General features: G+C 45.7%; 1 protein-coding gene across 3 annotated transcripts; it reads right to left on the bottom strand.

The window, feature by feature from the left end:
* Positions 1–39: 39 nt before the first annotated feature.
* On the bottom strand, positions 40–17,680 carry svilb (supervillin b). 3 transcript variants are annotated; one of them, XM_088396606.1, is made up of 40 exons: positions 17,516–17,680; positions 16,471–16,534; positions 16,090–16,181; positions 15,957–16,014; positions 15,699–15,847; positions 14,793–15,624; positions 14,318–14,416; positions 12,873–14,024; positions 12,051–12,224; positions 11,935–11,972; positions 11,796–11,860; positions 11,585–11,721; positions 11,307–11,435; positions 10,290–10,506; positions 10,081–10,140; positions 9,327–9,816; positions 8,263–8,758; positions 7,725–7,854; positions 7,108–7,158; positions 6,472–6,549; positions 5,921–6,077; positions 5,731–5,826; positions 5,565–5,645; positions 5,076–5,432; positions 4,844–5,002; positions 4,641–4,777; positions 4,420–4,567; positions 4,204–4,349; positions 3,910–4,085; positions 3,570–3,720; positions 3,201–3,480; positions 2,984–3,135; positions 2,741–2,846; positions 2,465–2,672; positions 2,253–2,386; positions 2,013–2,168; positions 1,802–1,945; positions 1,580–1,701; positions 1,154–1,309; positions 40–508 (listed from the first exon to the last, which is right to left on the bottom strand). In XM_088396606.1, the coding sequence occupies exons 1-40, from the start codon at positions 17,574–17,576 to the stop codon at positions 422–424; spliced, it is 7,725 nt and encodes a 2,574-aa protein (XP_088252732.1). In that variant the 5' UTR covers positions 17,577–17,680; the 3' UTR covers positions 40–421. The 3 variants fall into 3 exon arrangements, with proteins under 3 accessions (XP_088252732.1, XP_088252729.1, XP_088252730.1); XM_088396603.1 differs by lacking the exon at positions 14,318–14,416; XM_088396604.1 differs by lacking the exons at positions 12,873–14,024; positions 14,318–14,416.
* Between the last annotated feature and the right edge of the window lie 5,124 nt (positions 17,681–22,804).

Below are 22,804 nucleotides of genomic sequence, written 5' to 3'. Positions count from 1 at the left end.
AGAAACACCATCATTTTGTTTTAAAAAAATCTCACTCTGTTAAAGTGGGCTCAAAAGTGCTTTCATTTATTAAGCAGGAAACACGAGCTGACTCCATTTTGGATTCTCTATGTGTTTTATGCCAAAAGGACGTCACACTAGAATGTCTTTGTAGAAACTGTACACAAAACAATTCAGCAAAGGCACTATACATCATTTGGAATCAAACCTTTACATAAACAATATTGATGCCAAAAGTGCACACTTCTACTTGTGCAAAGTGGTGTCAAATCCACAAAAAGCAACACATTGGTGTTGCGATGGTTCGATTTAGACCTGGAAGTGCCTTTCAAGTCTTCACGTCTTTTTCCTGTATATTTCGGTTTCTCTCTCACTCTCTCTCCTTTTGTGCTTTTCTTGTTCCATCTTCGATGCAACGTGCTTAAAACAGTCCTTTGGCCTTCTTCAAGTTGACCTGTTTCCACCCTGGTAGACGTTCGTATTCGTCCCTCTTCATCTCCAAAGCCTCCTGCAAAAGTACACATATGGAATAGTCCTTAGGTGTGATTGTGAGAGGGAATGCTTGTTTTTTGGTTTTTTTTTGTTTCAAAATGTGCCATGCAATTGGCTGGCAACCAACTCCTGGTGTCCATCTCTGTGGCTTGTTGTTTTTCATCATTCATGTGCTTCATTTTTCATGCTTCACTTCGTACACTGCAGTAGTGATGCATTCATTCATTCATTCCTCGAGAGGAAAGTGTGCGTGAAAGTGTGACATACGTGCGTTTCGAAGACGCAGTATGGAAGACTTTAGCGCAAAGAATGCTAGGAAATCCGTGGCTGCAGATGACCACAATGCAACCCAGCGCACTTCCCATCAGTCGGTTCTTATATTTCAAGGGCGGTCATCGTGCGCAGAAATGTGAATTGGCAGTTCGAGAAGTCAAAGGGGCAATCTTACCTCAATGCACCTAGTACTTGCTCTGAAAAGTGAGAATTAAAAGGGACATAATATGGAAAAGTGAGTTTTAATAATACCGATTTCTGTTATCTGCGTCTCAATTTCTGAATGGTACCAAATGGTGACATCACAATCTGCCAAGTTTAGCCTACCACCCCCCAAACTGAGTTTAAATTGATCAACAAAAGCAACATCAAGGTGCATCTCTCTGACCTCAAAGTCTCGGTCTGACAAGTAGATTTCCAGGCGGAGAGGGTCCACACCCTCCGGGAGGGGCCGGGCCCGCAACTGGTCCAGCGGGAACATGTTCTGACTGAGCCGGGCCAGCACGTCCTCCACCAGGATGATCTGGTTGCACACCTCTGCTTCCTGCAGCCACAAAAAAATGCCATTTAAGGAGAAGCATACCATACAAAATGCATTCTAGCAACATCTGTATCATTGACATTTCGTAGTATAACGGTACTCTTGTCATTTGTGTACGCCTGTTATTTATTTATTTATTTCTGTTTTTATATTTCTATTTTTGTGTGTGTTAACAATCTGTAGCATCAACGCACTTTTGTTTGCTGTAGGGTTGGGGGGGTGGCCCAAAAAGGGCACAATTCAAGCTAGGACCGCCACTGAACATGACGTTACCCTCTCTGAGATCTCAGCCACATCCTCCCGGTGCTCCCAGCTGGGGAACATGTTGGTGAAGGTGAGCGGTTCTAGTCCAGCGTGGATGAGGTAGGACTTCTGAGTCTTCCTGTCACTCTTCTCTGTAAAAAAAAATAAAAATACCACAACAAAGTGTTATTGCTGTTGTGAACGTTTGTCACGGGTGAAGGGTTCAGGGGATATTTAGACTCAGGAGATTACCTTTGCAATACTGTAACACCGTTTCCATGGCACACTTCCTGTCCACATCCCAGCGTATGCGAGCTGATCCAGTGCTCTCGCTGTCCTGAGGCCACCAGCCTTGCCAAAGGTAGACCTCATGGAAGTTGTCCACCAGGAACAACGCTGAGAAAGCCATACAGTCTAAACATGAACTAAAGAAAGAGAAAATCGATTGTGAGATGAGCCTCACCGGGTTGCGCCACATTGTAGAGCTCCTCTTGCAGGAAGGGCAGCGAGCTGACGAGGTCCGGAGCACGGGACGGGTGGAAGAACTCCGTCGCCACGAACTCTCCTGAAGTGCTGGTCAGTTGGAAGAGCCGTGGAGTAAAGTTGAATTTTCCAGGGTCTGAGAAAGAAATGATTTCCCCCAGTCATATTGTCTGTAGATGGCCTCACTACTTTTGCCAAAACCTTTTGGAATTGTTGTCACCTTGCAGCATGCAGTCGTAGGCCTTCCTGTCCTTATGACCCAGAGCCTCCCAGAAGCCTGGCGGCTCCACGCCCTCATCACACTCATGAATGGTCACCTTACTGCTACTGTGGAGTCCAGCTTCAAGAGGACACCTGAACACGAGTGTTTGATATGATTTAATCATATAATCAAACCTATGTAATGATCTTAAAATAATATATATATATTACTGTTCTTTGATCTTGAGCGCTGCTGTGCTAGCCACGCTGCGGGTGTGCTCCTGTGTCTTGCAGCCATGCCACAGGTAAATGGCAGCCTTGTCGACGCTGAGCAGGACCATGGAGGCTCGGGAGCGCAGGCTGCTGCAGTGGCACGCCACTTCCAGCAGGTTGCCCTCTGCTGGCACCTCGCCGCGCACGCAGTACAGACGCCACTCGCCTAACAAACGCCGGTGAATGTCACAAATGGATAAAAACGTATCATGGACTGAAAAAATATGCTTTTACTCTGGATGTTCTCCTCCTCTTCCTCCCGCTTTCCAGCATGGATGATCATCCCGCCGTTGAAGCACTGAAGGAAACACGGAGGCTCTTTGCCCTGCTGCACCTGCACCTTTTTAAGCAGAAAAAAAACAGTGATTCTAAAATCATGACTTTTTTAATGACTCAATAGGCGAGTCTCAAGTCCTGTGAAATCTACCTAGTAACAAGTGATGTAAAAAAGAATAAAGAGAGTCCCCGTATGTCTACCTGAGCCCCTCCCTCCTCGTCCAGCTCAACCGTCATCAAGGCCGACGTTCCTTTCTCACTAACAGTAGAGTGTCGACCTTGCCAGAAGAAATAGCAACATTTCTCCCGGCCTGGTCCGGTGCTCCTCACCTCTGGGTTGTTTCTGCGCCCCACTGAAACAAAAACACGACAGGTTAGAATCATTCACCCGAGATCCAGAGCGAAAGGCAGGACTTACCTGACGTGCTGACCATGTACTTCCATTTCACCACGTACGCATCGCCTTCGTGGAACTGGCCAACGCTCTGGCGTGGCAAGCGGCTGTAGTCAAACTCCAGAATGTGCCACACGTCCACCGAGACGGTGCTGATCTCCTGGGTCCTCATGCGGTCCTCGGTCTCCACTGAGCCGTAGCCTCGGCCCACATTCACGCCATCCAAGATGGTAGACACGGACGACTGGAGGAGCGGCAGCAGAAGGTTGATGTTGTATGGCCGGCACTCTTGCCCTGTGGACTTCTGGGAAAACAAACAAGCGAGCAGTAAATCTTAAAGGTAATAAGACTTATGGTTTGCAAAGTTGACCAGTATAAATATCTAATGAAAACCTGTTGTTCTGGTAGCTGCTTGCTGTCTTCTGTCGGTGATCCTGGCAGCTTCACTTCGGACCAGTCCACAAACTTCTCTTTGAATAAGATGGTCTCGTTGTGCTCGGTCAGCCTGCCGAATATCGCCCATTCGGGACGGCCTTGGCCTTTCCTGTGCCAGGAGATTAACACACTGATGAGCAAGAAATTGTTCAAGGTGAACCAGTTCTACATAGGTATCCTTCTGACAGTCTTTCAAATGGCCAAGACCACATTGGGAGGAGTTCCCTTGATTGCTCACTACAGCCCAGGACTCTTTTTTTAGGTCTCTACGTGCCCGTCATAATCCAGTGTCGACTACCTCGGTATTAGGGGGTTGCAGCTTCCAGGGTCCAATGGGTTGATGTCGCAGCAGGTGTAGTCGAAGATACCATTCCAGAGATGTTTGGCCAGCTGAAAAGCCACCTTCTTCTGGGCCAGTGTCACCTCTTTGCCATGCCAAACATACACCTCACTACCAAAGTCCAACACCAAGACCTGGAACGCAGACCACGAGCCACAGTAAAACTTCAACAGATTAAAATGCTGACACTAAGTTTGGACATTTCAGTGAAAAGGAATGTCCGTGGTGGTTTTTGGGTTCACCAGTGCTGACCTCTTTGGATGACAGCAATGAGCAACGAGGGACCTTTCCCCATTCGTCATCGTCTGGCATCAGTTTGTCATCTATGAGGCGAAAGATGCAGTTGGTCTCCACGATGGCGTTCTCAAAGCGGTCGTCCTCCTCCGGTGGACCGGCAGCTAATCACCGAGACAGAAAGTGTGTCGAGCTTTTTTCCATTTGTAGCTAAAACCTTGCATGACTTCTTACGTCGGTAGGCACTCTGTCCCCCGAGGATGGTCCAAAACTCTTGTGAATCCGGACTCTGCACGTGGACTCCTTCCTCGATGGTCTGTACCTTGGTTGCTCTGCAGCCCAAGTCTTTCTGTGTTTGGATGAACGTGGCCAGATCCATAGCCTACAAAAAAAAGAAAACATCCATCAATTTTCTGTCGTAAAAATGAAGTACCGATAATCACGTATGAATAGACCTTGGCCCTCTCGATGACGTTGGAGAACTCTCCTATCCATACAAAGCAATGCTCGGGCGTCACCAGCAGGAAACAATCACCGCTGTTCAACGACGCCGCTCGAGGTTCGACTAGTCTGGTCTGAACGTGGCGACGACCTGCAAGAGAATTCCTCGAATGAGACAAGGGCCCGGGTGGGTATCTCGAGTGAAAACCCTTACGACCTTTAATGTGCAGCAGCATGAGGTTTTTGTATGGGATAGCGCTGTTGTTAGATGTGGGCGTCTCCGCGACGTTGACACTGCGTAAAGTCACTGTGCTGTAGTTCTCTTTACTGGACAGACCTGCCAGAGCCGCATCTGAATATTCTGAGCTTTTAATCACTGCAAGACAGAGGAAGACCAGTGTTGATTTGTTTTGGGTATCACCACAAAAGATCTCAGTGTCTTGTCTCACTCTTATCGGAGGACATCCTTTTGCTCTCCAGCTGAGCCACGTTGAGCCTCTGCTCAGTGTACTCGTGTTGTATATCCTGGCGGGCGGCCAGCATCTTGACCGGGTTGCGGGAGGCCTGCACGTTCCTGGATGGACGCACGGAGCGCTTGTGCCTGACCACGGCCGAGGTCAGTCTGCTGGAGCCCTGCCGTGAGCCGAAAATGGCGTCGAAGTCTTCGCTGAGCTCGATACGCGAAGGCACGTTTGGGAATTCGGCCACGCGACGGTAGAAGTTAGTAAAGATCTCGTCGTCCAGCTTCATCACCTCCTTAACCGTCTTCTCGGTGACTGTCAGGGTGCTCTCCTGGATTTCGGACACTGATGGACAGCACAAGTTGGAACATTAGAGACCGATAAAAATGACCTACCGTCAAACCACCTGTTTGGTTCATCGGAAAAATATCATAACTTTGCAGTACTGTCAACAAACAAATTACGAATATACTGTACCTTTACTGTTAAGGCGTCCCAAGAAGGTCTCCAACTTGTCCAGCTTTTTATCTGACTCCATGTCTTCTCTGGCTTCAATGTCTGGACAGATAGCATTCAAGGTCATCTTAGCAAACACACAACATTTTCCTGCATGGGAAAGATGCGGTACAAAATTCAAACGCACTCTCCTGAGGTTTCCCCACAACTGAGGAGCTGCTTTTAAGCTTGGTGGAGACGGGCGAAAGGATCGGCCCGATGACTGAGGAAGAGGCAGCCAGACCTGACAAAAATAACATATGACAGGGGGTAAAATAACCCTCGGAGGTGAGGTACAAAGTCTAGAAAAAACGACATCCAATAAATATTCTTCTGACCTTTCTTAACCATGCGAGCAGCCACCGTGTACTGGCCAGAATCGTTGGCCGCACCTTTGCCTTTGCCCTTCCAGGCGTCCTCTCGCATCGACATCATTTGCTTCCTCTCCTCGATGGTCATCTGGGCCTCCTTGTCTTCCTTTTGGACCGACTGAGCCTGAAACAAAAAATGTGATTTTGTCTGCAACGGTCATGTTTATCTTAGGTGGGATTTGTTTGGAATTGTTCTTCTAACAAAACCCAGACGAAAATGCCCTCAGAAGACCCAAGTGACATTTTATGTTAATCTCCAACCCTAACTCCACCAAATCTTACTTTGACACCTAACCATATATATGAGCCCAAAGTATAACCTAAAACAAACTTGAACAAATCTTACATTAACTCTTAAAAACAACCCTAACTCTCATCTTGAAACAAGTCGCCTCCCAGATAGGAGCAAGAGGACTGGCATCAAACCAAGTAGAAGATGCACGACAGCATATATTGTCTCCAGGATGTCCAAAAAAAAAAAAAAAAACTGACACACCAAGTATGGCTGCCCTGCTTACCTGAGCGTGATGGTCAATGTACCGACACTTTTGTCCGAGGGAGAAAGGAGGAGAAAAAGTGGAGGAGAAGACAGGCTCCTGAGGATGGAGAGGTGGGAGGATGAGTGGAAGGAAGAGGAAGGAGAGATGGAGGGAAAGGACGCATGACCATGCATGTTAGATTCATGAGCAATTTTTCTACTTTACTGCCGTTTTAATCCTATCAAACTACTAGAGGAAGCCGCGTTTAAGGTTTTGGAAAATAGCCATCTTCTGGCGTCTTTTCAGGTCTTGAGACTATGTTATGGGTCTCCAAATAACACAAAGGCCCGCAAAAACCCATACAAGTGCTGTTTCCCTCACACAGTCCTTCAAGACACAGCAAGCTCCGCCCCCTAACTCACTCACCCAATCACAAACAACAGTCAGACATCTTCCCTGCCTCACAGACAACAATCCGCGTATCACAACTGCAGTTGATGGATTGACTGAGTTCTAGTGTCTTTTTGGGCTACTTGAGGTTTTTCAAAATGGTGTTACCACTATTCTAGAAAGCCATGCCAGTGCTCCAAACAGCATGCAAAGGAGCTGCATTGAAACTGCAATTGTGATTGGATGACGCGGCACCCAGTTGATTGGCTGAGAGGCGGACCTTACCCACAGCTGATCTGACACTGCGGAGTGGTCATGGATGACCACTTCTTCCTCCTGTGGGGCGGTGCAGGGAGGACACAAAGGTGGTAAGAAAGGGGGTGATATTTGGGGATCTTGTCCATGGGGTTCATCATGTGACAAAATGAAAGAAGCAGGCATCATGTACCGTATTTTCCGGACTATAAGGCGCACCTAAAAACCTGAAATTTTCTCAGAAGCCAACAGTGCGCCTTATAGTCCGGTGCGCCTTATATATGGACCAAATTCCTAAATTTAAACTGGCCTGTAGCTTTGTGTCATGAAATCAATCATAAGTGGCCCGCTGAAGACTATGAATCATGAATCAAAAAAAGACTATGGATCATTATTTTGTGATTATAAACTAATTTGTTGCATCTGAAGTTGAAATAAAAAAGATAAAATGGAGAATGATTTGATTTGGATTAAAATTCTGACATGATGCATTAATGGTGCGCCTTATAGTCCAGTGCGCCTTATATAAGGACAAAGTTTAAAATTGGCCATTCATTGAAGGTGCGCCTTATAGTCCAGTGCGCCTTATAGTTCGGAAAATACGGTAATCGTTTATGTGGTAAATGTCTTTGTTGTCCATTCTGCACCTCCTTCTGATGCGTCGGCTCCTCCTCTTGGCGCTGGGGTACCTCGGTGGACACCACCTTTGCCACTTCCTGTTTCTTGTTGATCCGGTTCCTCCAGTCTTCCTCCCCGCTCTTCTTCAGCAGGGCCACTCTGACACAAATGCACAAACACTATTGAAATATACAATTTAAAAGTGTTAACTCTCAAAGGCTGTTACAGTCTTTTGGTATTCTGCCTTGCTCTCCACCGGACTACTCCAACTACTACTCTTGTAGTTCATGAAAAGGCAATCACTCAAGGGTGATAATTCAGGTCACATCAAGCTCGAGTGAACTCGAGAAGCGGATCGAATAGAAAGTGTGTCATCACTTCTCCCGAGTGAGTGCGGGTTCATAAAAGCGAATGGCGCTCATGTGTCCAATTCAGTCAACGGACGTTTACCCTGACCCAAAATAAACCCAAACCTGAACCTTAACACCAGGAGAAAACATCCAACCCTTAGCCTTCCCTTTTAACTTTAGAATGGTAATTTTGACCTACATTATCTGGCATCCTCACCTCTCCTTGATGGACATCTGTTTGCTGGACATGCCGTAAGGCAGCTGCTCCGCGGAACCCGTGGGGGACAGCGGATCGATCAAATGGACGCTGAATTTGTTGTAGTCGTCACTGTGCTCTAGCGGCAGTGACTGAGACTTGGGCAGAGGTTGTAGGAAGCCCTGAGGTTTTGGCGGCGTCGGAGGAGGCACCTGGACTTTGGGCAGAGCTTGAAGGTCTGGTTGAATAGAAGGCTTGGAGAGGAGTTCCTGAGTTGTGGCCTGGTTTTGCTGGGGCTGAGTGAATAGTTTGGGATACGTTGGCGGGGACTGAGATGGCTGGATGGAGAATTGGTGCTTTGGTGACTCTGTGTGGGTCTGCAGCAGGAAGGTTTTGGGTGGAGTTAGGGGAGGCTGAATCAGAGGATGGCTCTGCTGGATGCTTGACGTTTGAGATGTTGTCGTGGAGGACACTTTGGTTATCAAAGGTCTCAGTGGCACTGTGCGATCCTGCCGGTCTGAAAGGGTAATACACAAAATATGTGTCAGAACTTGTAATACCACTTCCAACACTCTAATCCCTAAAACTAAAGCCACGGGATACCCAAGACATTTGGCTAGTTAATGTCAGGACACATTCAGACAAAGAACTGTCTGACACACATTGCTACACAACCCGAATGCTCAAAGCCAAAATGTTGCCATCTCGTAAGTCCTGATCTGCCTTGGCAGAGGTTACTCTGACCCAGTAACACCTATTCAAGTGACCCTGCTAATAATACCCATATCATCAAACACAGTCAAGATTTCTTTTGTTCTTTCATAACCAGTTAGCGTAATCCGACTGACCGCGACTCAAGCAGAAAGCGTGTTGCCAGCTCTATCTATCCATCCATCCATCCATCTCTTTGGGGACAAAAGAACCCATGCGGAATGTTAATGAGATGCGTCCCAAATTTGTACGAATGCCCCTTCTTCGTGTACTTAGCAGGCAATGATGTGTGGAAGCACGATGAGGATAATGAGGAGAGTCCACCGCCCTTTCCCCGCTTTCCCTTTTGTTCACACATTGCACTCGTCTCCTACCTGAGAATCGTTCTGGGCTGCCGCCGTCTCCTCCTGCCTCTTCTCCCAGGGGGCGGCTTCCTCCACCTCCACGTCCTTCCTCCGCGTTTTTCTCCCGGGTATCGCCGAGGGCTCTTGAGCTGGCATGCGCCTCCTCCTTGTCAGTCTCCTCCGCCTCTGCCTGATGCCGGCGAAGAGTGCCGGAAGAAGGAGTGGGAGAGGGAAGACCCCCCGGTTTTTGTTCAGAGCTATGGGGGAGGAGCTTGGGGTGGCCTGGGTCTCCCACGCTCTGGGTCATAGAGAGGTACCGCAATGCCCTCTCCTGGTGGTCAGACGTGGTGGGAGGGGGCTGTTGTTGGGTGAGAGAACTCCCCTCACAAGCGATGCTACTGCTGCTGCATGCAGGCGTCACGGTTACCGTGGTGATGGAGGCATGGGAGGGGGAAGCTGCCACAGAGCGGAGCAGGGAGGCGGGGAGGGGCTCTAGTTTGACTTGACTGCTGTGTTTTAACTATAGAGCAAAGAAAAAAATAGTAATCAGACATCCCCTGCCACCAACATGTTTTTCGCACCTCATGCTTGTTATGCTAAACTAGCAACTAACAGAAGCAGTTGACGTGAACAAACTTTCCAACAGCAAGTCACATGACTGCTGTATGCCAATTACTATGTACATCCACTCGTTTGGGATAACGAGTCTATGTAGGCGGAGCCAAATGGAGACGGCTTTTAATAAGCTCATTCAAGTGCATCCAATCAGCTTTCTGGACCTTACATGTTCTTCCTGCTTGGACTCGATATGCTTGACTGAGGAGCCAACAGGAGGCTTAGGCACCTGTGAGGACATCAGCTGCTTATTTGTGGAATGAACATAGTCTTATAGTTAAGGATATTAGGTTTTGGATGAAATTTTACCATGAATCTAAAATGTATGGTAACCTTGGGTGAATTTCATTTGACCATACGCATAAACCTTTAAAGTACCTTCTCCACTTCGCCCTGGGTGATGGGCTGTGTCTGAAAGCGGGCGAGAGCACGACGCTGACTTTTCGGCGCCGCTTCATCCGCTGGATGGGCGAGCCGGTTGAAGAGGGCCATCTTCTCAGCCAAACTGAGCGTGGATAGGTCGTCCCCCTCCACTTCGGGGGGATCCTCGTCCTGCCTCTCCTGGATCTTCTCGGGGACTGGAGCTGCTTGGATACTGAGACCAGGGTACAGGTGTTAAGGCAAGGCAGGGTTCAAATTAAGGTTTTGAACATTGGTTACATATTTGGGTTTTAAATACAAATACTGAAAGTCCCGGTTTGCTGCTTATGATTCACGTCATATAAAGTTGCACAAGTCACTTGTTAAGTGTGTGAAATGGCTCGTGGAGGGTTTGCGCTTGTTTGTTTCTGGTGCCCAACATCTGACATCTGGACCTTAGAAGAATGTGAGGAATGCAGCAAGAGGGAATGCTGGGGTTCATCACTAGTGAGTAATTGTGTAAACAGCAACTTCCATCCCCTATAAGGTGCTCGCTCATGAGGGTAGGACGGCACATCAGTATCGCTATTCCCAAAGGATGAGAGAGTAAAAGCTGCGTACATTCTTCATCACGTGGTAATATTTTTCATAGTACAGTAATAAATCCTGGAAAAGACTTGTCTGTGTTGTTAGGATTTGAAATGTAGGTTTGAGGTGAAGGCGAATTGTTCTAAATTCCTTTTCAAGCTTCGATCATTTTTTAAATTTCGGGTTCAGGCCAGGGTCAGGTTTTTCAAAAAGATTTCAGGCTTCAAACAAGATTGATAGTTTTGAGTTAAATTAGGGTTTGAAATGAGCATTTCAAGCCTCATTCCAAATTATAAATACCGTATTAGATGCGCCTTATAGTCCGGAAAATACGGTAGTTGTTTAAGACAGCCCACGTGCTGCTTGCCAAGTCAAATTAGTATATCTGACATATAACTGCCAGTTCATTTGCATTTCCATTGCATCTTACTCATTGTGTTGTGTTACCTGATGGTGGTCACGGTGGTACTGACGACAGGTGAACTGGTGGTGCTGGTGCTGGTGCTGGTGCTGGCGCTGGTGCTGGTGCTGGTGCTGGTGTGGCTTTCCACAGTGTGTGATGATGTGGAAGGCTCACTTTTAAAATGGTGAAAAGAAACTTAAATGAACCTTCTTCTGAGAATCAGGATGGTCAAAAATAATAGTAAAAACTCATCCAAAAAATATAATATATATTCAAGGGGGAAAAAAAGTACACTGGTTCCTGGATTTTGAAGTGTTTGTACCTGCAAGCATCGACCACTTCCTTGCTGCTGACGGGCTGAGTTTGTGAGCGGTCCTGGGCCCTCCGCAGACGACGTTCCACGGCCGCGTTTCGAGATCGAGGCTTGGGAACGCCGCCCTCCGAAGTTTTCTCCAACTCCTGAAGAGACAAAATGTTGACTTTCAGACGCAACTTGACCTGAAGATGTGTGCGTGCGGGTTTAAGTCACTTACCCTGAAAAGAGACCTCTTGGCCGCCACACTCATCTTAGCTCGCTCGTCCAGTTTTTCTTCATCAACTACAAAGTCCAAAAAATGGCCTTAGGTTTTCAATTTCAAATTTGTAGCATGTGCAGGTCAGATGAGTGATCACCTTCGACATCTTGAAGCTGTGCTGGACTGAGGTGGGACCTGTGTCACCAAACATTTCAATATCCAATTAGGATTTCAACGCCATCGAATATTCGGTGACTACGTCCTTTCTCGCACCTGTCAGTCTCCAGACGTTCCGCAGACGTGATGGGCTGAGTCCGACTCCTTTCGGACGTGCGGCCGTCCCCCGGCGTGATGTAGCGGCGAGGCCTCCGAGCTGTTTTGTCTCCCCGGGAATCCACGCCACTCGCCGTGGGCTCGGATTCCATCACTGAGGCCTGGTTGCTCTCGCTTTGATTAACAAAGAATGAGAGAGAGTCCAAGTTCAGGTGAGGGTGCAAATGTACCAATCACGGGTACCAGTTAGCCACACCTAGCATGCAGTGGTGGAGGATCAAAACTTTGCGTAATCTTTTTGACAGATAATCTCACTTGTTGCCAAGGAGAATTTGACATTGTTAGCATTTTAAGCCTGGGGTGAGACTTCAAACACGTCAGGTTAGTGTGTGAAACGAGGGCTTCGAGTCTGGGTTAGGCTTTCAAAGAAGGATCAGGTTTTCAAATGAAAGTTCCAAGACAGGGTTAGGGTTTGAGGTTAGGGTTTCAAATTACGATCATCACATTGCCACTAGGGTTAGGGTTTGTCTCCTTTGTTCGTTGGTTTATTTGTCCGTGTAAATACAGTGACAGAAGCTCCATTTCAAAAGTTTTTATCCAGGTTTGAAATTCAGTTGAATGTTAAAGCGCTTCTCGATGAAACCATGTTGTCATTTGTTGAGTTTAAGCAGGAGGCCTTGGGTCTCCTATTAGCATCCCAAATGTTAGCCTAGGTGGAGGTCTGCACTGCTCTCGTTTGATATGCTGTGGGTTTTAGTAGCATCCCATTGCAGAGTTAGCCATGCGAAGGAACACGAAAAGAGCCCATGCTGGCGGACCTACAAGTCAAGCTTCCTGTTGGCATTCTCCAGGTAAGAGTGTCGCAGCTGGGCTACCGACACCCGGGTGTCCAAGGTTCCCGTTTCACCATTGGCCACCCCTGATGGAGGCACAGGCTTGGAGGAGGTCTCGTGGGTGGCGCGAGACCTCTCCCTTCGGAGCAAGACAGAAGGTTGGCTGATTCCGATGTCTGACATGGAGCGGGTTCGCGTCTTAGGTTTAGGCCCTCCACCTGCCTCTGTGCTTCTGTGCTTGGCCTGAGGTAAAGAAGAACCTTTCTGAAGATAAACAGCCGAGTCGCTCCTCTGCAATTCTTGCTGCCTTTGAGGGTCTGAGACTTCACATTGTCGAGCCTCGTCAACTCTCTTCAAATGAGCTTCTATTCTTGTCTGGTGTTCCCCTTTGGGCTCCTGAGGCTTTCTCGAGGAATTGTACTGATGCTGTCTTTGAAGATCTTCCTCAACTTCCCTTCTGTTTTCTGTCGGAAGCACGAGTGACTCTGGATGGGTGACGGTTTTCGAGGCATTCTCCGTGTACACGGGTCTTAACACTCTGTCCTCACGAGTCTCATGACCCAAGTGACGGTGCCTCACTCGCTCTCGGCTTTTTTCTGTGTTCCTCTCTCGCCTTCGCTCTCTGGGTGAATACCAGTCCTCCTCGACTTCCCGACTCTCTATCCTTTGTTCTGGACTGTTAGTTTCCCAATCCACATGTTTACTGGGATGTCTGTTAAAATCATCCGCAGTCTTTTCTCTCTTGCGGATCTCGGACGGCAAAACCGCTTTCCGGCTCTTCAACAGACCTTCGGTTTGGACTTCTTCTTTGGAGGCTTGTCCGATCTCCAACCTTGCTTCCAGCCTTGCCTCGAGCCTTGCCTCCTTGTGAGCTGTGTAGATTTGGTCAGAGCTCACTCGTCTTCGTGGTTGAATCTCTGGGGGACTGTAGAGTTTGCTGGTGGGCACAGGTAGGTTTTGATGGTCAATGGTAGGCTGGTACTCTTGAGCAGACTGAGGGTGACTTGGCCAAGGTTGCGAAACAGTTTTATGTTGGCTGTGTTCCAAGCCGAGTCGGAGTGGGTTCTCCTGAGTCCGGTGTCTGGTACTGTGGTGTCTGTCTGTGCTCCACTCAGGAAGCCTCTGTGTACTGCCTCTGATTCTTAGGGAAAGGAATGTACAAGGGCCATCAGTAAGTAAAAAAAAAACAGCCTCAGAAATATTCAGCCAGTCAGATGATTAAATTCGGGTGTAAGGTAGGTAAACTGATTTTTGACACACCAGATTTCCATTGGTGGATTAATCTGACACACATGCTACCTATGGCAAATAAATCTTCAAGGTAAGGACTGTTAGGAGCGAGTGAGTCGCAGTATCCACATTGTCTGAGGTGATTATGTACGGTACAACCGGTAAAAGTTAATTAAGAAATGTCTTCATCCTGATACTTCATACCTTGGCAGCCAACTGACGAGTGTCTTTGCATCGGCCTTTGTGTCTGTGTCAAGAGACCAGTCGCTCAAGGCTACGGATAATGTCGAACTGTCACGGATGCTTCTTGCCAGGATAGTCAACTGTTGTGTCAGGCTAGTGACCTCTTCTTGTTAAATTCCGTGACAATCAGAAGATTAACAAAGGTGGTATGGGAGCCCAGGAAAGGGGTGTGGAGTTTATCATGCGAGGATTCAGTACAAATAGTTGATGTTGATGATCTCAAAACAAACACAATATCTTGATTGCGGTCTTTGCAATTATGTTCTATTGTTCCGTATATGATAAGCCAAGTTTGCAGTAGCTCTGTTCAAAAGACTACCATATCAAACCTCAATGGAAGGTTTTGAAACTTGGTTCATCCAAATACCCAAGCAAGAGGAAAGAGACCTCAGCCTTGAAACCAGAGCAGAATGAAGGAGACATTTCATGAACTCACCCCTGCCTGTTGAGGATGCTCTGTGCCTGGTGCTCAATGAACAAATCCCCAGGTGAGATACCGTAACGGGTTGATGGCAGTGAGGCCCGACGAGCAGTGCGAGGTGAGCTGGGCACGGCTGCCAAGCTGTAGTCGTTGCTTGAATTTGGACTCTGCTTTGGATGCGTTGGATCTATATGGGGGTGGTGAGTAGGATTTTGCTGCTGCTGCTGCTGATGATGATGTTGGGGTATAGACACGAGGTGCTCCTGGGCCCTGCTTTGAGATATGCATTCTTGAGCGCCACCTCTCCGGTAGTTCTCCATGTTCATGACTCTTTCCTGCTCTGCGAATCTGCTTCCTTGCGTAGGAGCTGGAGCTTGGTTCGTGTTGACTGGGCCTGGTGGAATTACAGGTGCAAGGTCTGGATGAGTCCTCATGTAAACCCTACCCACACCAGAGCGGTATGGGCCACCGGTTTCATTATGTATCGGTTCTGTTTGACGTCTATCTCGTCTTCCAGCTGAGTGTCTGTCCGCAGCGGAATCTTGGTCGAGTCGTGCACGGAAGCGTGACGCGTAGTTAATGTCCGCTTCCTGGTTTAGGGGGATGCCGTACCGCTCCGACAACTGCCGCCGTCTCTCGGCTTTGTAGCGGGCAATGCGCTCGGCCTTGGAACTCAAATTGGCCGGGTCCGAGGGTGGGGACGCGGGTGTCGTTGATGTAGATAACGTCACAGGGTCGACGTAGACCAACATCGGCTCTGTGCGGCTGACTCCTTGTCTAGACTGGCGCTGCGGGGATGTCACCGGGGTTTGGGGTGCGTCCAGCTCCTCTTGACTGAAATGCCTCACTGCATACGAGAGTAAGCGAAGACACCGTGATTTTTCAGTTAATCAAGTCCAGCAAAGTCCCGCATCAGCTCACCCATCACACAAGGCTCGCATGTATCCGAGGCCCTGGTGTATCGTGGTGGGTCGTCTTCCAGCATCCTGTTGGCAACCAAGCCGCCAGGCAGCAGGACTGGCGGAGGGTCACTTTCAATCCCTTCTAGACGCCGGGCGATCCTCTCCTTCCTGAAATAAAAGGCAAAGTCTGGCTTAAATATCGTACACACATACAACGTAACCCTAACCCTAACCCTAACCCTTCCTTAATACTGTAAAGTTAACAAAGGCCCAATACCTGTTCATCTGGAAATCTGCTGGATGAGCTCCCTCAAAGTATTTCTTCAATTCTGAAACTGAATGTTAAAACTGTTTTAAAAAAATGGATGACAATAAAAAACAGCCATAGAGATTAAGATACCAATTCGCACCCTTGGGAAGAACCACCAGGAGTTTGGCATCGGTATCTGAAACGCTCTTGACCAGGGCGGCCTTGTCATGCAGGGAGAAATCACTTTGAAAACTAAACGTGAGAATACGAAAAGAAAAAACGGAGCTGAAAAAAACCCTTCAACACCTGATTAGCATCTCAAAGGGTTTATGGTAAATGACTGTTGACCGGATTATCTTTAAAGGGTGACACAAGGTGAAAGTGTCATTTAATGCTGGCCAGCTGTAAAGCTGCTGATATTCTGTCTTGATGACCAAGCACGAAAAAATTATATTACCCAGAAAATAATGTCATGATATAATTGACTTGTTAAACATGAGGAGCACATTTTTCTTCTCTTCCCCTCGCTACCATTTCTTACCTTAAGGCTTCTGTTGGCAATGATGTTGAGGTACAAAGTTTGCCCACAGCTTCTGATCCAAATCCTGCCAAGACACAACACTCAGTCAAGACCATAAAATAGTACTAGTGTTTGAAATTGGTCAAGTTGGTGGTGCCTAGGATGTTTAAAATGCTTTCCCCTACTGTTCCTAACATTTTTTTTTTAATTACACTCACAATGAACCCATGTTTGGATGAACTCATACAACACGTACTAAAATGACTTGATTCCCAGGCTCTGTTGATTCAATATTACATATTGCAACATTTACATTGAAAACTTTTATAACACAAGAATCAATTGGTTTATTTTAGGGTAGCATGTCACACTACGTGCAGTCCATAGCAACTCCCCCAATGAGCAAAACAGTCTAAAGTTGTTTCCCTTTTCGTCACAGACAGATTTAGTTACCACTCCAGACATCACTAGAACAAATCTGGGTCTATTTCTTGGCCTCGCTGAACCTTTAGTAGGTGACAAGCAGATTAAAAAAATGACATGATCCCTGGCTGTCAAAACCAATCATGTGTACTAAGCTTTTCGCAAGACTTGTGCAATGTGTGTGTGATCCGTTCGGAAAGCCCCATGCCCGTTGAGTCAGTTCAGTTTTCCTCTGAAACGCTCGCTCGCTGCCAACCAGCCGAGGAAGCTCAAAGCCGCCAGAAAACAGCTTAGCAGGCGCCAACTTGGGTTTTCGCTGTATCTATATTTTCCGCTAAAGCTAATTTGGGTCGCGAAGCGAGGACAAAGGAAAACAAGAGACTTGGTCACCTGAAATCAAAGCACAGGAAGGAGGTGTAAAAAACAAACCAAAAGTTAAACCAACGTACTGAACCCCGATATGATAAAACATTGTGATCCAGTTTGAATCAGTCGTGATGCTTTTGTAGGTCCTAAAGGACTCATCAACTGGAGACACCTGGCCATCACACCAAGCCTGGAGTTTGGGGCAGGCCAGACATTTTGTACAAATATCAAAATCTGACCAAAAGCAGAAAACAGGACAACTGCCACCAGACCTTACCTGTGCTGCAATACTGCACATGGTTGACATGGTAACCAGATATCCAAGGGTTTCGAAACATGTTTAGCAGCGGACAGCGAGAGACGAGCGGACGCTAACCGACACCCGAGGGGTCACAGCACCACCCGCCAACAACACCGCCCGGCCTGGAGGACTGGTCGCAATGTCACCAGAGTCGGAGAACGACAGCGCAGCGGGGCGCCAAAGCTGCTCAGCGGCCTAATCAGATTACAGTCAGAAATTAGCCGCGATGATCAAAACAGCGAGACAGGGGATTGGAGCAATGTGCCAGCGAGGGTGGGGGGTGGGTGTACGTATGTTGCTTCCCAGGCCACCAACTGAAGGTGAAGCTTCATCCATATCAATTAGCTTTAGCAGGCTAACACATTTGTGCTGTAATCTTGTGTGATAAGAGGTGTCAATTTCCAGGCTGTCACTCATTTATGTTTTTCTGATTTCTAGAATTATACTTTCTGAGTCGTGGTTCTGAAAAATCGAACAGCCAGCTTTTCTGAATGCAACCTAACAATTTTGTCTCAAGAGTTGTATTGCTAACGCCAACTCAACTTTATTTATAAAACAACCACATGTGCATACAAAGGGTTCAAATAAAAAATAAGACATATGAAAACAAATGTAGTTTAAATATAAAATGATTCATTTTGCATTCAGTCGATGCAAAACATTTATGCACAATGTGCATGTGCTGAAGTCCAAAAAGTAGACTGGTGTCAAATCACACTGTTGACTCTGATGCTTTTTCTCACCCTTTCACGCAGGCAACACGCTCGCTCGCACACTCGCACGCACGCACACACTTGTCCCAGACGGCTGTCCCCTAATAAGGCAACATGTGTTGTGAGTGGCTGCTGCGAAGTCACCCTGTCCGCCAGCACAGGCTTGTATTTACAAGACGGCAGCCTGCCTTGTTGTGTCAAAACCTCCATCTCGCTCTTTCAATGTTGTTGTTGAGTGTGGATCTGGGATTACGCAGCCCACATTATTATTTTATTGCAATAATCGCAACGCCGTGTTGTCGTTCCAGGTAAAGTATCAGTTATTTCATCATCACCATGTTGGAGGCCAGATGCGCTGTCCAAAGGGCCTGACAGTCCTCACTCAGGGTATACAAAAAATTATGTCATAATTCCATCCATTCTCAACATGGCTTATCCTGTTTAGGGTCACGGGGGATGCTAGCCCCTATCCCAGCTCACAATGGGTGGACTACACCCTGAACTGGCCGCCAGCCATTCGCAGGACACACAGAGATAAACAACCAATCACATCCACATTGTCAGTGAGTAGGAACTCAGCCCATGCTGCCCGGACGCAAGTCAGGCGAGACAAAACGAATTTCATAATTCATAACGGCTGAAGTCTTTTGAGTAAAGTTCCACATTAAATTACTAACCTGCAAACTGCTAAGAGGACATTTGAAAATTTCTAGTCAATGAAATATTTTCAATATGGACAAATTACATGCAAAATATATGCTCTTTAAGATTTTTTTTTCTCCCATCCAAACTACCATTCAAGGATGGCACAAAACTGCTGAACATAAAAAAAAAGTAGGTGCAAGAACTGGTTTTTTTTTTGCATTATTTCTCAAAAATAAACACTCAAACTTGTATAATTACTGAGATACTATTTTTATCCATATGATTCCAAATCTCCTCACAAGTAGCTTTTAGTGTGTCTGTGGCAATGTGGTCATGTGTGTCCTGATGGGCAGAGCAGGTGCTGTTGCCATCCTGCCCGCCACGCGGCACACAACTTTCACCACAAACAACACACTGTCGGACAAGGTGGCGAGCCAACAGCTGTGTGAGAACCACACGTGACATGCTCATGTCACGATATCATGATATGTCATGATATGGTGATGTCACTTGTTCAATTGCATTACACTTGGCAGAAAAAGTTCCGAAACAGACATTTGCAGAATTGAGTTGTATATTTTATGTATATATTTGCAGTATGCAAAATGTTATTGGCCATAGTAAATACGTGCATGAAATAAAAGTAGATATGAGATAGGACATGAAAGCAAAGCTATAGCAAAGAAAATTGCAATAAACTCAATATTTTTTTTTTTTTTTAATTTAGACTTGGTCTTGTTTAATTAGGAGTGTGATGGACAATTTTAGTTATGTCTGAATGTTATTTCATGAAACCCTGAATGTGCATAGTATGGTAAACAATGACACATCTGAGAACCCTCAATAATGTTGTATGTCACCCTGGCCGAGCCAATGAAAAAAAAAGTCTAGCAACACCCCTGTCTGTAAAGTTGGAGAAAAGTTGTGCATAAGTGAGTAAAACATCTCCCACATCCCAATTGCTTCTGATAGCAGCTTTTGTCTTTAAATGTCATGAGAGGGAAGGATCACCCGGCTGGTGCTGTACTCACATGAATCTCCTGCAGGACAAGTCCAGGGCTTGCTGATTCCCCTTCAGGTGCAAACTGCCGATGAGAGCAGGTGAAAAAGAATCAACATACGCAGAAAAATGTAGTGTCTTGGCTTTGTGCTGTCTGAAGAAATAAATCCATAAAGTCCACACTTGAAGTTGGGCAATATTCACCCAGGAGCGAGTGGAAGAGGTGACCCACCGGCAGGGAGGGTTGCTGCGTCGTGCTGGGTAACCCTACCTCGGGGCCCACCATGTATGGGCTCAAACCTGGATCGGCGTCTGCCATAAATAGCCGGGAGGAGCCCGGTGAGACCCCCGTCCAATCGGCTGCTGGGCCGCCTGAGGGTCCCCACACCCCCCAGGGGCAGGCCCAGAACCGGGGGGTAAACGCACATGACAGGAGGGATTAAAGTCAAATCTGAAACACATTGTTGGGATTGCAACAGCAGGGGAGTCAGAAGTGGGATTAAAGACAGACTCAGTGATTGTAAACAGGCACATTATGATACCAGAAGGTTGCTTAAAGATGAAGCAACATCTGAGTGCATTTGCTAATTGAATTGTTTGCTGTAAATAGTCCAATTTGGTGAGCTTTCTGTTCGTCCTTTACTGCCCTCTAACGGTGATACACTGCTTAGCCATAAATGTACACAAAACAGAGATCATTTGAAAATGGAAGGCCAGGATTTATGTGTAGGAATAGTGTTGCTTTCCTATAAATGATTAGCATTGGTTATTAATAAATCTACAATAGTAAATGTAATTTGAGCTCATTTGTTATTTCAGCAACGTGTGTCAAACTGGTCGCCCTAAATTGGCATTAATCAGTACACAAGATTGAGCTGTCAGTTTCAAAAATTGAATGATTCATTAGTTGATGAATTTCATGTTTCATATCATGATTTATATAGACGTACAGTAGCTTAAAATGACCAAAACATCTTCAAAAGAAAATGAATTATTACATGCATAAAATGTATTCAATTCAATCTGAAATCAGTGCAGGAAGGGCGCCATCTTAACGGGCTTCTTGAAAGGCAATGAGAGACAATGGCTGCTCTCCAACCAAGTGTACCCGCCAACTCACTTACGCTGCCGGAAAAATGGGCCAACTTGTCCAACACTTTGATGGCACACAAGTGGAGAGCAGCGGGATGCCGTCATCTGACTGGACCTGGCTGGACTGCACAGACCTGCTAATTAGTCTAATGTGGCGGACAAAAGTGTCAACAAAGAGTCAAAAAGGGAGAGAATTCCTCTGAGAGTTCAGCTTGTATGGAAACAGAACCAGAATCAGATCATTGGTGAATTAGAATTGTTTTCTTTAGCGAAAAGCCATGTTTGTTTCATAAAAAATATGAACAAATAAAAAATATATATTAGTACAAGTTGGTATTTTACAGAAAACGTTTTGAATTTTTTTTTTTTTTATTAATTTACGTGAAAAAGTAGCACATTTTTGTTTTTCTTTTAATACTATTTAAAAGTATTTCAGGGAAAAAATGGTTAGACAAATGTTAATTTGAAGAAAAATTTGCATTATTTTGTTACCATTTTTAGAACATTCTTGAAGTTGTAGATGTTCTTTGATGTAGTGTATTCTGGCCTGTTAGTTGACGTCAAAGCCCAATTGATGAGAAAAGAGGCGGTTTCATGCAAAGAGTTTATTTCCGAATGGGACTGCAGTATCATACAACAGTAGCACAATCATAATGACTCTATGGATTCTCCTGCTATACGTATAGATACACAGATCAAAGGCATGTCGAAAGAAAACAATGAATGACTTTTCTTCCACTTTTTTTTTTTTAATTGAATCTAAAAATAGCTTTTAAATACTTGGCATAGTCTCGTAAATTAACCTACGAAACAGACACACGTTTTGTCCGTCGTCGCTGTTATTCTAAATTGTTTTTTTTTTGTTTTTTTATAATTATTTTAACTGCCGAGAGAGTACCAAATGCAAATATAATTTACGAAAAAAAGCATTTTTTTTTTGCCCCCTTGTCCCTCTCACTTGCACTCCATGCAAGGAAGAAAAAAAGATGTAGAAAAAAGCACTTAAATCTCTTATGAAAATAGAAAATATTACAAGTGTGCATAATCACTGCTCACGTTGCACATCAACCTGTCATAGAAAAAAAAAAAAAAGTCCAACGAGACTCTTTTATTATATTGACTTTCAAGAGTTGGCGCTCACATGCCAATCGCAAGGGTTGTTTCTGGATGATCGGGGCTAGTTTGCGTACCTTTCGAAAAAAAACGCGCAAAAAAACGCAAACTATGCTCGTTCTGCTACAGCGCCCCCGGTTGGAGGGCTCATCGCTGACAAGTAAAACTGCTAAATGACCTGTGACTAAAGTGTTGCGTAGACTTGGAGAATATATTTGGCTGCAAAGTGATGCGATGTTATAATTACAAAGGAATATTTGGGCCACACTAATAAAGGCTAGAAAAAATTGCAACGGAAAAAAAAACATGAGCAAACCGGTATACATTGAAAACAATGCTAAAATGTTTTGTATTTTTAAGAAAAAAATCATATATTTGCAGGAAAACTTTGCTTATTTTCAACAGAAAACGAAAATATTTTCAAGAAAAGAAGGCGGCCATCTTTTGTTTTTCTCCTTTTGATTCATTTTTTTAAAGCAGTTAAATATTTTTGGGAAAACAAACGTTGAAATCTTGCGAGAAACAAAACAGTATACGTTCAGATACAAATGGACAATTTCAAGAAATGTCATGTTTAAAACAAAACCAATTTTCCCCAAAAAATTCCTTTTGTTCTCAAATAATTATGACTTCAATCGAAAAAAAAAATGCTTTTCTATGTGGCCCTAATACTTCTTTGTATGTTTTAGTAAGGCAACATCA

Source organism: Syngnathus floridae, chromosome 14 (assembly GCF_059516105.1).
Source record: "Syngnathus floridae isolate MCC-2025c chromosome 14, RoL_Sflo_1.0, whole genome shotgun sequence".
Lineage (NCBI taxonomy): Eukaryota > Metazoa > Chordata > Actinopteri > Syngnathiformes > Syngnathidae > Syngnathus > Syngnathus floridae.
The sequence above is the reverse complement of the archived record's forward strand: the minus strand, read 5'-3'. Positions and strand labels throughout refer to the sequence as shown.